The sequence below is a fragment of the Simochromis diagramma genome, unplaced genomic scaffold, assembly GCF_900408965.1.
Source record: "Simochromis diagramma unplaced genomic scaffold, fSimDia1.1 OVJJ01000334.1, whole genome shotgun sequence".
NCBI classification, from domain to species: Eukaryota; Metazoa; Chordata; class Actinopteri; order Cichliformes; family Cichlidae; genus Simochromis; species Simochromis diagramma.
The window spans coordinates 3,389,182-3,403,680 of NW_024386764.1; the positions used below are offsets into that span (position 1 = coordinate 3,389,182).

Below are 14,499 nucleotides of genomic sequence, written 5' to 3' on the forward strand. Positions count from 1 at the left end.
AAGGAGCCATGGGACACGCGGTCTTAACAGCTGGACGTGTTTAGCAACAACACTGAGGAAGGATGTAGGATTTAAACGATTCTCAGCTGGTACTCAGAAGCCCAGTGTGCTAAAAAAAAAAAAAAAAAAAATGCCCCACAGTACTAACACCACGAGCAGGGGCCTGAACTGACGACACGAGTAGGATGGATCAGTGCTTTTCATGACCCTACCATATGAATATTGTGTAAATGGTAGCCTCACTCTCCTCTTGTTAGCCGACAGGAGCGGCATCTGGTGTGGTCTTCTGCTGCTTAAGCCCATCGGCTTCACAGTTTAACCATATTGTGTTCAGAGATGCTCTTCTGCATATCTTAAATGTAAGAAGTGGCTATTGAGATTGCTGTTGCCTTTCTAGAGCCATCTACTACCACTGACTGGATACTTTTTCAGACCGTGCCCTGTAAAACCCCAGAGATGGTTGTGCAGAAAAATCCCAGCAGATCAGCAGTTTCTGACACACTTGGACCAGCCCCCCTGTCACCAACAACCGTGAGTGGAATTTAGGATTGTTGTCTAGTTTGATTTTAAAAGGAAAGTTTTTTCTTTCTTCATGAGCAGGCTGCGAGTTAAGAAAACCTCTCTGTCGTACAATAACCTGTTAACAGTGTCAAACGGCTGTTTGGTGATTTTAATGAAGTCAAATGAAAAACTCAAAGTAAAAGAACCAACACTGAGCTGAATCCTCAAGTCTGTATGTATTGAAATCCTTCCATATTACAGGTATAACGTACAGTACATGTATATTGGTGTACAGACAGGCAATTTAAAAAAGGGGGCTAAAATTATTGAACGATACAAAGAACAGCATATACAAAAGCTTATTTAATGATTCAAGTACCTTTAACTTTATACTTCAGTCCTCTGGAGAATTCAAAAGCATCTGTACAAAATGTACAAGAGTTGTATCCCAAGTTTCATCAGCCCCAGGTTTCCTCTGCGATTAACATCTGACTGTATGTCGTGTAACTTTCAAAGTGAAGTGCAGGAGAAGCGAGGAACACAGAAACTCACAGTACAAAACTTCCATCAGTGAAGTTGCAGAAGTCGAATTTGAAGATTTCACTGAACTCACCCGGAGGCGTCTAAACTGGATCCATCAGGTTAATGTCTCAGCTCAACACACGAGAGGACGGAAACAACAAATGTCTCACAGCAGGTGCATTACTCACCAACACATCCGGTTACTCTGCATCGCTCTGAGTTTACAGGTCTGTCATTTTCAAAACATTCCCAAAAACCTGCTAACAAACTTCATTGAAGGGTCGGTGTAGTTTGCTCCTAATTAGCTATGAGAGACTGTGTGCACCATTTACATGTCTGAGTAAACCTCGGCCTCTGTGCTTCAGCGACAGCCGTTCAGTGGATCTATATTTAAATCTCGTCTTCTGTATATTGTTAGAGGCAGGAAACAGCACAGTGCTGAATTCAGCTGGTCTGAACACGCACACAGCAGATTAATTGGAAAGAAAAGCACTGATATCGCTTATAGATTCATCCATGAAATAAGAAGATGCTCATTTTCAGAATTTTTAGTTTTCTGCTGCTTTTTAGTTACGCTGTCAGGGGCAAATGTGTACTTCCCAATGAGTTGCCGAGCGGTTTCTGGCAGTTGTGAGTCGAAATTGATCACAAATGCGTATTATATAAAGTTGCTTTGGTTGCTAGCGGATTGCCACAGTTGTTGAAGTCTGCACAGCAGATGCTAAGTACTTTTGAAGTGGTAGTAAATCTTGAAAAAAGTCTGACCAAAATAATGAAACGATGATAAGTCAGTGGTAAGGCACAACTTCCATATCTAGATTGTGTCGCACTTTTTCGAGCTTCACTAAAACTCGGCGGTGTTTGCAGATGACTGTACACCGCCCATGCAAACTATAGGCGACAATTGCAATCTACCAGCAACCAAAGCAACTGCAAGGAGCTATCTGATGCCTTTGCGACCGCCAACAGCGACTCGTCAGCCGGTCAGAGAATTCACATTTTTCAGTAACGACCAAACCGAACAGCAACCTTGCACAGAGGAAAAAACAAAGCCAACAGTTGTGCGTTGATTGCACTGAATTTTTTGGTGTCAAAGACCAAGCGTGCAATACCCTCAACCTTTAGGTGACCACGTGGGAGGGAGCGTGTCTCCAAAGAAAGCCGGGACACGGACTGACTGCATTCGCTCTCAGACAGATTGCTGAGAGTTTGCAGATAACTGTTGATACAGTCAGTCTGCACCGGTGAGGGCGACTCATCTGTGATGCACATCTTTACAATAGGAAACTTGACTCACCTGGTCTAAACCGGTTGTACCGTGGTTATATTCCTATATCAAAGCAAGGCTGATGAGCACCTGTGTCATTTTGCAGTTAAATTGCCGTCCTGCAGCAACTACATCGTTATTTATGGAAGAATTACTGCTTCAAACGTAAGCGATTTCATGCAACTGCCAACGTGACCTCATTCAATCACAAACTGATATCAGACTGACTCCAGCATCTTCTCCTCAAAGCTACACCTATTTCAAAAGGCAACAAGTTTATTGCACACAGTCGCAGCAACGTTTTGGTACAGCCACTGTATTTTGTGTGACTGCAGCATTAGATACGTTACAGACAACTGCTAAGCTATAAAACACATTTTACCGCGCGCTGCTGTCGTCTTATTAAAGGGCTTGTATAACGATCGATAGCCGACTGGTTTACAACAGCAGGAGGATGTTTTGTTTTTCTGACGAGCTGCTGTGAATGTCGAGCCACTCGACTATGGCAGGATTGACCAGCATTAACTGTTTTCTTTTAGTTTTTCATGGATCTACTCTGGGAAAATGCCATTATGATAAAAACAGCGTTACACTGTCACACCGACAAACACCTGGAAAATTACTGACCCATAAAATAAAGCGTTGCCTGTATCTACACAGTGAAATCATCCCAATAATGACCGATGGTTTTTCAAACCACTGCAGGTACTTGTGAGAAATTACATTTCTAAAAAAGAAAAGCATTTAAAAATCAAGTCAAATCAACTATTTAACCTTACATGTGAATTCATTCTGGGTTTGCTGCTGTCAGAGATCACTGTACACTTCAAAGCCACCATCCAAACTGGTAGACGTGTGTGGTGATTTAACATAAAAGCATACGGACACTTATACACTTACTGATGATTCTCTAAAGAAAAACTTACATTAAAAAAAAATGCTGCAGCTCATTAAAAGAGTCCCAATGAAAAGAAGAAGCAGTTAACAAAAAGCATGAAACAGAGCCTTTAAAAGTCTGCCGTGGGCTTACTTCTCTGTGCAGCTCTGATGCACCACAACTTTAACTTTATTTAAAAAAAAAAAACAATAAGTGTCCTTCACCGTCACAAAGTGTGACAGCAAACATTTAACTCAGTCAAAGTAAGCGACAGCCTTGACGGCATCTTTACATTCAGTCTGAGTGTAATTATCATTGGATTTAAGACTATGTGAATCCTTCCAAAGGCTTTAACACTGTACCATTTACTTACTTACTGTTATACATCCTATTAACATGCACAGTTTAAAAAAAAAAAAAAATCCACTGTTGAAGCTCCCCTTCACTTGAACGAAGCACTCGCCTTGGTGAAAACGAACCGATGAAAAGGAGCTTTGGCTACATTAGATACGGTCGCTGGCTTTGATGGGCCGTTTCTGAATGAGTGTGAATGCGAAGTGGACATCATTCCAACTTTTGTTTTTGTGAAAACAGCCCTTCTGACCGCGGGTGGACGGCGCTCTGCAGCGTCACGGCCGCTGCGAGTCGTACTGCTAGTAGCGGTTCAGCTTGTCTGGGTCATTGGAGGCCATGTGGGTGAAATCCTGGAAAATGTCCTGGTACGTTTCGTCTCCTGTAAAAACACGGGGGAGAAAAGACGTGAGTAACAAAACTTTTTTTATTTTCTTAGGAAACAGTGTAAGACCATAGACTGTATATCAAAGATGGACATTTTGACCTTTAAAAAAAAAACAAAAAAAAAAACTAGACAAACAAACAAAAGGATTATAATTTACAAAAAGACATCATTTTGTAATTAATAAGATTTAAAACTAGCGACTGGTCCCTTCTGTACAGTAGTATTTTTTGCAACCAGAAGGGTCGCCCCCTGCTGGGCATTAGAAAGAATGTCGGTTTAAGGTACTTCCACAAAGCAGTGAATTTATGCTTCAGAGTTAAATCTGCACCGCCTTAAGATATGATTATACGGCTCTGAAGTAATGAATCCTTCTTTGAAGACCACTTTAAGTCCACTCCCTGGGGGGGCGCACGTGCAGCTGGTGCACTGTAAAGTCCTTGTTGGTGAGTCTGTGTGGTCACAAAAAACAGACAGAAACGAGGCATCCCCACAGACCCTTGCGGTCCAATCTATATCGATCAACGTCTGTGTTAAATCTAGCCGTCAGTAACCTGATGTGCACCTCCAAGAAATGCATCTGTACATCGTGTTAAAGCAGCTGCAACGATATTTATTGGCCTGTTCAGTACAGTAAATTCCTTCTGTGCATTTGCTGCCACTTTTTCCACCCGAGTTTCTTTTTTTTTATTCATCAGTGAGAGAAAAACAACTATTGCCTCAATATAACTCGCAGATTTCAGTAAATCCCTGGAGGGAGACTCAGAAACTATTGCAACGTGAATGAGGAACAAAAAGTCCAAAACGTAAGGAACAAATATGTTTGCCTCTGGAATAAAGAATGGTGCCAGGATTTTATTTGTTTCTACTGTAGCTGGCACCGTATCTAAAACACAGAGTTACTGTAAAGTAATCACAACATAATCCCCGAGCACAGGTCTGAATACTGGCAATCATGCCGGCCACTTGCCACTTGGTAGGCTTTACAACGATTCACCAAAGTCGTCTAAATCAACCACGAAACCCTACGCTGTAACCTGACGTGCCTCTCCCTAGAAATGCACTGTGATTGGCCCGTTTAGTACCATCCTTCCCTCCTATTCACATCCAGCTATTTCTTCTGTCGTTGTATCGCAAATCAAATGAAAGAGAAACGATCAATTCAGCAAGAGAATCTTAATTGCCAACGTAGTGGCAACAATGTTACCCCGAACACAGGTGCCACTTAAGTGGTTTTTGTAATTTCCACGTTTGCAGTTTCACTTTCAGCCTCATCATCGGACAGTTATCGCAAAGGTACGGCCAGACGTCTGCGTGCGTGCCTGCCTGTTTTTGTGACTCCAGCTGCACAGACTCTACATAGGACTCAGACGTAGACGTTTCAATTAAGCTCACGCTTCACCCAGACAGAATTATGGAAATTATGTACATCTTTTATATACAGTCTATGACAAAAACACATTTAAGAAGGAAAAAAAAAACTGTTTACTGATCTGCTCATAACTTATGTTCACTACAAACTAAAGTATTGACGGGGCTGCATGAAATAATAAATCCTCCATCTCGTATCTTCTGCTGTAGCACAAATGTTTTGTTTCCTGCGTAGAGTCCGGTGTTTAAACAATGTTCACAAATAGCTGAACTTTTCCCCATATTCCCCTTCATATTCATATTCTGCCAAAGTCTTCAAGTTGTCAAGACTACAGTGATCATAAACCCCAATGCAGTGGAATTTCACATACGCCCTCACTGTGCAGATGTAAAGCAGGTAAAACATGCACAGAGTTTCATGCAAAGTGGGGAGGGGGCTCATGCAGCGACAGTGTCATCAGTGTCAACAAGAGTGAAAAAGAAAAAATAATTAGCCATACCTGTTAAGAGTGCTGGCGTGGTTGCGAAATATGAAACAGAACAGAGGGGAGAAAAGAGGCGAAGGACAGAAGAAGCAAAAGGCAAATGTTTGAGGAAACAGTCAGCGAGGCCCTCGTTAGCAACGGGACACGGACTCGGAGAGAAAAGACAGCCCACAGACAGCAAGTTTGTTTCATCAACAACTGTATTGTGTTTAAAGTGCAGGAGTTTATGTACAAAAATACAGTTGTGTTGGCCTCAGCACCCCAAAGAAAGAGAGAAAAGAAGAAAGGCACAAACTCTGGGGAGGAGAGTGAGAAAAGCAAAATACAAAAAGTGACAGAACAGATTTACATAAAAGAGAACGTGAGAGTGTGTTAGGAGGAAGAGAAGAAAATTCCACCTTAATCAGATCAGTGGTTCTCAGTCGGGTTTAAGGGTAAATTTCTTGTTTTGGGGGGTTTAAGAACACGACATGATGTTGTAAAAGAATAGTATTTAAAAACATCGTAAAATTATTTTTAAAAATCATTTAAATGCCAAGAAATATTAAACCGAGAACCACAGCTCTGCACTTCAGACACTCGAGTCAAGAGAACTTTTTTAAAGAGAAAAGAAAAGGAACAGAGGACTGATGAGGTCACCTCTCCCTCACATTCATTAACCCTGAATATCCCTCATCACTCTCAGCACTCATCAGCTGATTGGAGGGTGCTGATGAAGAGGCGCTGGAGTACCAAACATGTTTTTAAATCTCCTTTTCTGCTCAACACAAACATCCTCTCACAATCACTGCTAACAAACCTGCTGCTGACCTGTTCGGCATCAGCAGCAGTTTCTAAATCAGTCTCTATCAATAACCATTAAATAAACAACAACAAGACAAAAGAACTTCTAGTTATTTGTTGTAAGGTCCAAACAGCTACTAACAGTGCATCTTCCTCCAGCTGTGCATTTCGCCCTTAGTGTAAACGCTCCGTTCTTCGAGAAGAAATGAGCTCAGCCCTCCTCTTCCTGTGTGTCAGCACACACAAATGAATAAATCCTTTTGCTCCACAATCGCACACAAACATTTCATAGAGAACTACTAAACACCAGATCTCTAACATCCAGGGACATCCACACAAATCAGCGATTAGAAACGTTGCATTGACGCTCTGCCTGCAGCAGGGGGCGCTGCTCTTTCAGTGACCGTTTCATCAAAGTGCTTCGGTGCCCTCCGAGCAGTCGGGGCAGCATGAGAGAGACGATGTGGGATGAAACTGGGGTACAGTTCAATCATTCATTGCCTGTCAGCAAACCTCACCCTCCTCTCCGCCTACATTCATTTTGAAAACCTAGATTGTTTTTAAATTTCTTTGCTTGTTTTTTTTTTAAATAATAAAGCTCCCATAATGATTAACGTGAATATAAGCCAGAACAAGCAGGCGATCAAAAGCTATACATGGTTACATGTGGATACGTTTCTAGACTATTGCACTATTGCTGCTTGAGATGTACCACCTTCAAATCCACTAACATTCAGGACGATTAGTGCAAGGGCTCTAAAAGTCCTTTTGTCTTACAATTCTGGATTTCCCATGATTATGGGCAATGAGCAAGCACACTACAACCAAGACACTCAAAAGAAAAGTATGCGAACACAAGAGTCCTCATGGCACTTACTGCTGTGCAACCAGAGTCACTCTAAAAAGATCATTTACAGCATGTACAGTAAGAATACCTAGACTTACTAGAGTCATCTCTATAAAAGAAAACTGCTCTAAAAACATCTGTCATGTAACACCAGAAAGATGCGTCATTAAATAAGTAAACAGGACTTGACAAGCAGTTAAGACTTCAAATAAGAACCATACAGTCATGGGAAAAGGTACAGCAGTTGCATAACCATTAACAGGAAGGTGCATAAATGACTTCTGAAAGGTCAGTTGGAAAGGAAAAAGATTACAGACACGCCTCTCACGACGATTTTAAAAAGCATCATTCAAAAAGTCTCGATTATTGCCAGATACTGTAGTAGAAACTGCCCTCCCTCTGAGGTCTGAGTGTCACTGGATACTGGTGGCAGTTACTGGGCAGATTTATTTATTTTTTTATTTATATATATATATATATATATTTTTTTTTTGCAAAGATACTGTGACTGCTGGCAGAAACACAACAGGAATTTAAAAATAACAATTACTTTAATCAAAACAAAACAAAAACCTACCTTCTAATCACCTCTAAAACCGAGGAAAAATATTTTTGTGCTATCAGTAACTTGACATGAGTAACAGTCACTTAAATGGAAACGGTGGATGTTCCAGTTTGGAACAAAAACTCTAATACTGCCCAGAGTCGATGGCTTTAACCCTGCCGCTGAGGGACAAGGTGCAGAGCTGGTGGAGCACCTGGCAGGAAGTTGTAACAGCAGGACACACGAGCACAGCTGGCAGAGTTAGGCTCAGCTCACTTAAATAGGCCAGTGGATTAAATTCCTCTCAATAAAGAAATCGCCCAAATTTTTAACAATACCCCTGAGAATGGATGATTGGGGGTGGTGCTCTTTTAAGTCAGCTGACCCCAACTCCGACACTTTGTTTCCTAGGTGTCGTTGGCTCAACACGCAGCGGCTGGTTATTCAGATTCATCCAGCTGCAAGCTAATAAACTCCTGCATGCACTTCCTGTACTGCATCTCGGTGGGGCTGTTGGAGTTATATTGACCTGACTGGCTGTAGGGCCCCTCCGCCTCCCGCATCTCCTCGTTCATCTTGGCTAGTCGCAACCTGGGGAGCGAATAAAGAAACAGGGAATTAAAGGTAACAGCACATCTCAATCCACTCTGTAATCTAAGATTAGTACCACGACACTCACAGGGTGACAATGTCTGCGTTGGCCGCCTCCACCGCTATGGACAGCGGTGTTTTCTCCTCAATGTCTGCAGCGTTTTGATTCGCTCCTCGTTTCAAGAATAAACACACTTGCCTGCAACGGAAATGCAAGTTGTTTTTTTGAGTGTAAAACATAATCCGTGTTGCATTTGTAGTAATAAAGGTGGGGAGAAGTGGAAACAAACCCCGTGTGTCCCAGCATGGTGGCATGATGGAGGGGTCCTCGGCCCTGAGCGTCCTGTTGGTTCACATTCGCTGCATTTTGGAGCAGAAACTCACAGGTGACCAGAGACCCCTGAAATTTACAGGTGTTTATAATGACACATGCCTTTCTTTCAAGAAGCACAGCACATTAGGTCTGGATTTGTTTTAATTCACACACTATGCTTTTAACAGGTAAATATGGAGGAGTATAGATATTAGTATCTGCAAATGTCTCAAACCCAAACTAAAGATTAGATTAGCTGGATTAAACTAAACAGGTGTGATATCGTTTCCATGAAGTCAAATGCTCGAGTACATACGAACGTCTCTGTAATTTTTAGAGTATCTTTAGATAATACTGGCGTTCATCACTGCTACCCTGCAGGCTCCTAGTAGATGCACGTATGGCATTAATATCCAACTTCTAGGTGACTTCCTTCTTGAGTTATCGTACAAGATATTCATAAAGCTTGACCTTAAGATTGATGTTCAGTGAGATTCTAACTCCTCACAGATTATTAAGTAGATATTTAGTAAATCACAACCCCCAATCCCGCCCACTCTGCAGGCAGAGGAGCCTTTTACGACCGAGAGGAAAAAGCTACGAGTTTATTATTTGGCTGAAACTTGACGCAGACATCGAAGACAGGCAACACTTTATTTCATCCACCTGTGTGACATAAAACTGGTGAAAAGGTTTTAAATCTGCCGACCACTGAGTTTAGCGATGTATGGTACCAAGCTGAATTACTGGAGCCATACTGACCCCCTGCACTGCCATGATCAGCGGGGTCCTCTTTTCCTCCTCCGTATTGACCCAGTTGACCTCGGCTCCGTGGGCTAGCGCCTCTGCCATGTCCGGCAGGCTGCGGGCGCAGGACGCCCAGTAGAGCTGAAGACCCGGGCTGTACTCCTTGGGCTCATAGAAAACCATCTCCTTACAGGGTGACGGAGGAGGCAGTGTGGCGGGCATGGGCATGGGTGGAGTCTCAGCGGGTTCTGAAAATGAGAAGATGGGTGTGAGCGAAGTCAAAGTAATTTTCCTTCTAACTGAAAAATACTATACCTTCTACAACGCAAAGCAGTGTATGTATGATTGCATAATGCCCTATTTCTCTCTCAGAATCTCAGCGTCTCAGCACAGAAGAGAGCAGAGGTGAGTGCGTCTCACCTGCATCTGCCAGGCTGTCATTGGAGGGGGTGGTGGCCAGCATCTCCCTGCTCCCATCAGCACTGTTCTGGATGCCGCTGTCTGCACTTTTTACTGTAAAACAGAGTCTGAGTCACTGCTTGTAGAAGAACGTGAAGATATTTGCTGAGCGTATGAAATAAAAGGAGCACTCTGCTACTGCTGCTTGTTTCTGGCAGTGGAAAGTAACTTTTATCAGAGCTTGTTTGTAGCCAATCAATGTGTTCGGCCTCTCAAACTTATTTCAGCCTGATTAACAGAAACAGCAGGTGTTCCTAATATTTTTTACTCAAGGTGCCGACAGTGTGGGAAGAGAAAGAGAACTGGATGACAGATCCCCGCCTTCACCTTAAATTCCAGGTCCCTAAAAACCAAAAATATGACACAGATATATGCGAAAATACCAACACACTAAACAAAACCATGTGTGAGAAACACTCCCCACCCCTCAGTCCAAAAGAAAAAATGCAATACGGAAAACGTGACTGGATGGCTCATTAGCACGGTCCGTATGAAGAAGGAAATGAGGAGGATGAAGAGTTGTTAGTCCTCAGCCCAACGCCGTGACTTCAAATGGACACAGGGGATGGAAAGCAAGCGAAACACTAAGCATTCAGTACTTACTGCTCCTGAGCTTGGAGGAGGTGTCAAAGTAGGAGAAGAGCGAGTCAAGCTCGTCAGGACAGAAGAGAGAGTCCCGGCGGGCCTCGGCACCACTGGCAGCAGCTACGCAAGGGATGATGGGAGTTTGGAGAGCGAAGGGTGTAAATTGAGTGGCAGGGTGGGGTTATGGGGAGAGGCAGTCAGGGCAGGGGTTAGTTCGGAAGCACAGAACAGCCAGAGGGGGAGGAAAGGACAGAGAGATTTAGGGAAAGGGGAAAAGCAGGGTGGAAGCACAGACAGTTAGACTACTGGCTCGGCTGACGCTGGAAGAGACAGACTCTACGGAAAGCAATGGGAGGCAAAGAGAGCCGAGACATACGCTATTCACAAAGAACATGCAGTATGCCGATGGGTGGACACTTCTTCATGGTAGGAAGCGTCGCACGAGCAAATCCTTCTTCGTGTGATGTATTTATTTAGTTAGTTTGTTTTTACTGGAGAAAGTTCTGATTCTGAGGGAGAAACAACCAAACTCTGAAATCAGATTAATTAATTTTGTTTGGGTGCTATAAAAAGAAACAAATTAAAAGATAAAGATACATTTAAATGAAAAAGTATAAAAAAATATTACAAAATATGTTTTGGAGGCAATGATCCACTAACAGTTCGAATCCCGAGGCTTGCAGCGAAGCTAACTGTCGGTTTAAAGCTGTGTTTCTCATTTACTTTGAACTGACCTGACTGCCCTGAAGCATTCGAACCAGGTCGAAGTTTTGGTGTGGGTGGAGGCGCTTTTGGTGGCATGTGCTCAGAGTTGCCGCTCAGCCTCTTCTCCTGTTTGCTCAGAGAGACCACTTTGCTGCGAAGCTCCTCGTCTGACGGCCGGCGTACAAATCGACGATCCACATACTTGGCTTTGATGTAGGCCTCGACCTCGTGCCTGTGAGCGAACCAGAAAAACATTTCATTTATGAATGAAGTGAAAATGAAAGTTGGCCGTCAGTGAGTCATAAGTACAATTTACTAGGAAACAAAATAGGTTACAAAAGCAATTTTTTGGTCTGAAATTACAAGCATGCTCTCTTGTAACTCGGTACCTCGGGTCTCCCGGCTGTGGTTTTCTTGCTCCAAGCTCCTCTCGCCGAGCTTCATAGATCTGGTTGATTACTTTGTTGCCCAGTTCACACATCAACTGGAAAACATGTAGATTAACATCAGTGGACTAATGTTACTCCAGCCATATGTTACTCTTCCTGATCCTTAATGGATTTTATTAAAAGGCAGAGTGATAACAAAATAAAAACTGTGCGTGTAACCAAGGCAGACCATTCGTGTGCATTTGTTTGTAAACCTTCTTCTTACTCACCTTTAGCAGTTCTGGTTCCCAAGTGTCCAAAGTCAAAGAACGAACCTTGGAGAAATGCACTCCCAGACTCCTGTAGGTGGCAGAAGCAGGAAAAAAAGCAAGACAGTGTCAGCTCTGTGTGCTTTAAATTGTGAAAGCGATAAAATGTTTTTGTTTTAGCTTCGTGGTGAAAACTGTGGTCTCACATGTTCACTCACAAAAACCCATGCACAGTATGGAGAGAACAGATTTACAGACAACACAGTCCCACTGTCTGTGAAATATACAAATGCAGGTAGTGGGAAAGGAAAAAATTGTTTTTGATGTGTCCTCTAACAATCTTACTAAATTCACACAAATCAGGAAAATTGCAAAAAGGCCCAGTGTATTTTTGGGTTGGTATCCTTGATGATCAATGCTGTACCGTGAAAGCGTGGGAAGCGACCTGACACTTTTTATCTATATTAAACTTTAATTACATTTACCCAGGAAAATAATTAAAGGTTATCACAACATCTCAGTTCACACACCAGTGAGTTTACAGTTCAGAAACCCCTGAAGACATCTGTGATCCCGACGGAGGATTTTATATACTGGAGCCAACATACTTTGCATAACTTCTAGTTTTCACAGACCTAACATGAACTCTTAATGAACTGCATTCCTGCAGTGTGGTAGACAAATAAATAAAATGTTCCAGAAATGTCCCTAGTTTTCTTCTTTTTTAACTTCTTTAAATTTTCTAAGCAATTAAAAGTTGGTTACTTAAGAATTTGATATTTTCCTTTAATCCTTTGTTATGTTTTGCTTCATCTTTATGTAAGAAGTTGCTCACAGCAATAATCAAAGAGCTGTTATAAGGATTTGCTTATGAAAATATAGCATTGTACCTGTGGATGCCAGAGCACTGTATACACAGGGTGATGCCCAGGTTGATGCTGGCCCAGCGGGGCTCCGGCTGCCCACAGTCACAGCAGCAAACATTGCCTGGGATGGCCAGGACTTTCTGCAGGGCACTCTCTCCTTTCAGTGATCTCTCCTTTGGCTCCCCTCCAGAGTCCAGGCTCCCTGTTGATGTGGACGACTTCCTATCCAGCTTCTGACAGGAAAGAAACGGGGAAGGCGCACAGACAAAAATAAAGGACAAAGCAGACGTAAATAAAATGAGTAAATAAAAATTGATCTTCAGGAAAAAAAATGCAAGAAGCAAACAGTCAATGAAAAACTCTGTTATTTGCATAAATCTACACAAATAAGTGTTGCAAAATTAACAGAAATCCTGCCACATTAGTTTTGAGTCAAAAGACTTTGTATCTTGGCTTTCTGGTGTATGTGTGGGTTTTTACCTCACTGTCATCTCCCTTGTCGCGGAAGGCGGTGGCGATGCTGTTCTGGACAGCTTTGATCCAAGCCTGTCGCAGCTTCTCGGAGTCTGCCTGCATCATACAGCTCCTGTGGGGGCAGACAAGCGTCACACAGCTGCTGTCAGCTCAGACCAGGAGTGTCGGCACCAGAAGGCGGGTAGGCTGGTGCTCCACCTTGCCACCTTTTTAAAAATACTCATGTGCTCATTAAGCTGACAGAGGGCGTAACGTCACTGACTCAAACCTACTTGGTGGGTGACACGACTTCAAAACAGAAGCGACGCTCTATGTCCTCGCAGTGCTTGACTGTGCATAGCCTCAGGTCTTCTACCACCACTGTAGGGTTGTCCTGCAGGCACAGCAGAGGGACTTACATCCAGCAACAGGCGCTCACTTCTTTTACCACAAAGGTTATTGTTCGCAGAACTATATTGTCCAGTTTCCTTAACATTTTTATTAAGTTGGTAGTGACAAGTTCTGTCGCACTAATAATAATTACAGTTGGGGTTATTTTGTTGTAGCATGATGCAAAGCGCAGAGTATCTAACAAAGCCCCAACTGCTCTTGCTCTTTTGACTTTGGTACTATAATCTGGGACAAAACTAAATGTTAGGCCTCTGTGACACAAGCCTCGAGGCCGGTCGGCAAACACCTGGCAACCACAGGTTGCTAAGGACAAATGTGCTGATTGGAGAGTGGTTGCTGGCAGTCACCAGGTGAAAACAGCTGCATGGAGGTATATGGTGCTGCGCTGAAACCTTCCTTGCAATTGCCTTGGTAGCTAGCACACTGACCTGTCTGCACACATGCACCAACTCTTCACTGAGCAGCAGTGAAACCTTGAGACTGTAAGCCTTCAAAATAAAAGTTGTGTCTCACTGCTGCACCCAGCATGTTTACAGAAGCACGACTCTTCCTCGGTTTGCTAAAGCTCGGTGACTAGTTTTTGGTGCAGCACCCTCTTTCTGATCAATTTCATTAGCAACATCCAGCAACCGCTCTCCAACTGGTCATTGAAAAGATTTTTTTCCCTAGCAACCTGTGGTTGCAGACTTGTCTCTAAACCTGTGTGGTTGGAGAGTTTTTATATTCTGACAAGGATAAATGTACATAAAGTAGAGATTCATTAAAAAAAACGAAACTTTTCCAGTATATAAGAGGACTT

The 14,499-nt window shown here is 42.9% G+C and overlaps 1 protein-coding gene across 2 annotated transcripts in view; it reads right to left on the minus strand.

The window, feature by feature from the left end:
- Nucleotides 1-718: 718 nt before the first annotated feature.
- Nucleotides 719-14,499, minus strand: part of LOC120733704 (arf-GAP with coiled-coil, ANK repeat and PH domain-containing protein 2-like) — a 51,322-nt gene continuing 37,541 nt past the window's right edge. Inside the window, exons 14-26 of one of the 2 annotated variants that reach the window (XM_040032056.1) lie at nt 13,583-13,683; nt 13,317-13,422; nt 12,861-13,069; nt 11,992-12,061; nt 11,723-11,817; nt 11,363-11,565; nt 10,647-10,748; nt 10,005-10,097; nt 9,600-9,832; nt 8,815-8,924; nt 8,613-8,723; nt 8,463-8,524; nt 719-3,900 (exon numbers count right to left, since the gene is read on the minus strand). In XM_040032056.1, coding sequence (XP_039887990.1) covers nt 3,821-3,900; nt 8,463-8,524; nt 8,613-8,723; nt 8,815-8,924; nt 9,600-9,832; nt 10,005-10,097; nt 10,647-10,748; nt 11,363-11,565; nt 11,723-11,817; nt 11,992-12,061; nt 12,861-13,069; nt 13,317-13,422; nt 13,583-13,683 — 1,575 coding nt within the window. In that variant the 3' untranslated portion in view covers nt 719-3,820. Of the gene's footprint in view, nt 3,901-4,017; nt 8,525-8,612; nt 8,724-8,814; nt 8,925-9,599; nt 9,833-10,004; nt 10,098-10,646; nt 10,749-11,362; nt 11,566-11,722; nt 11,818-11,991; nt 12,062-12,860; nt 13,070-13,316; nt 13,423-13,582; nt 13,684-14,499 lie in introns of those variants that run through there. The other variant, XM_040032046.1, reaches the window with a different exon arrangement.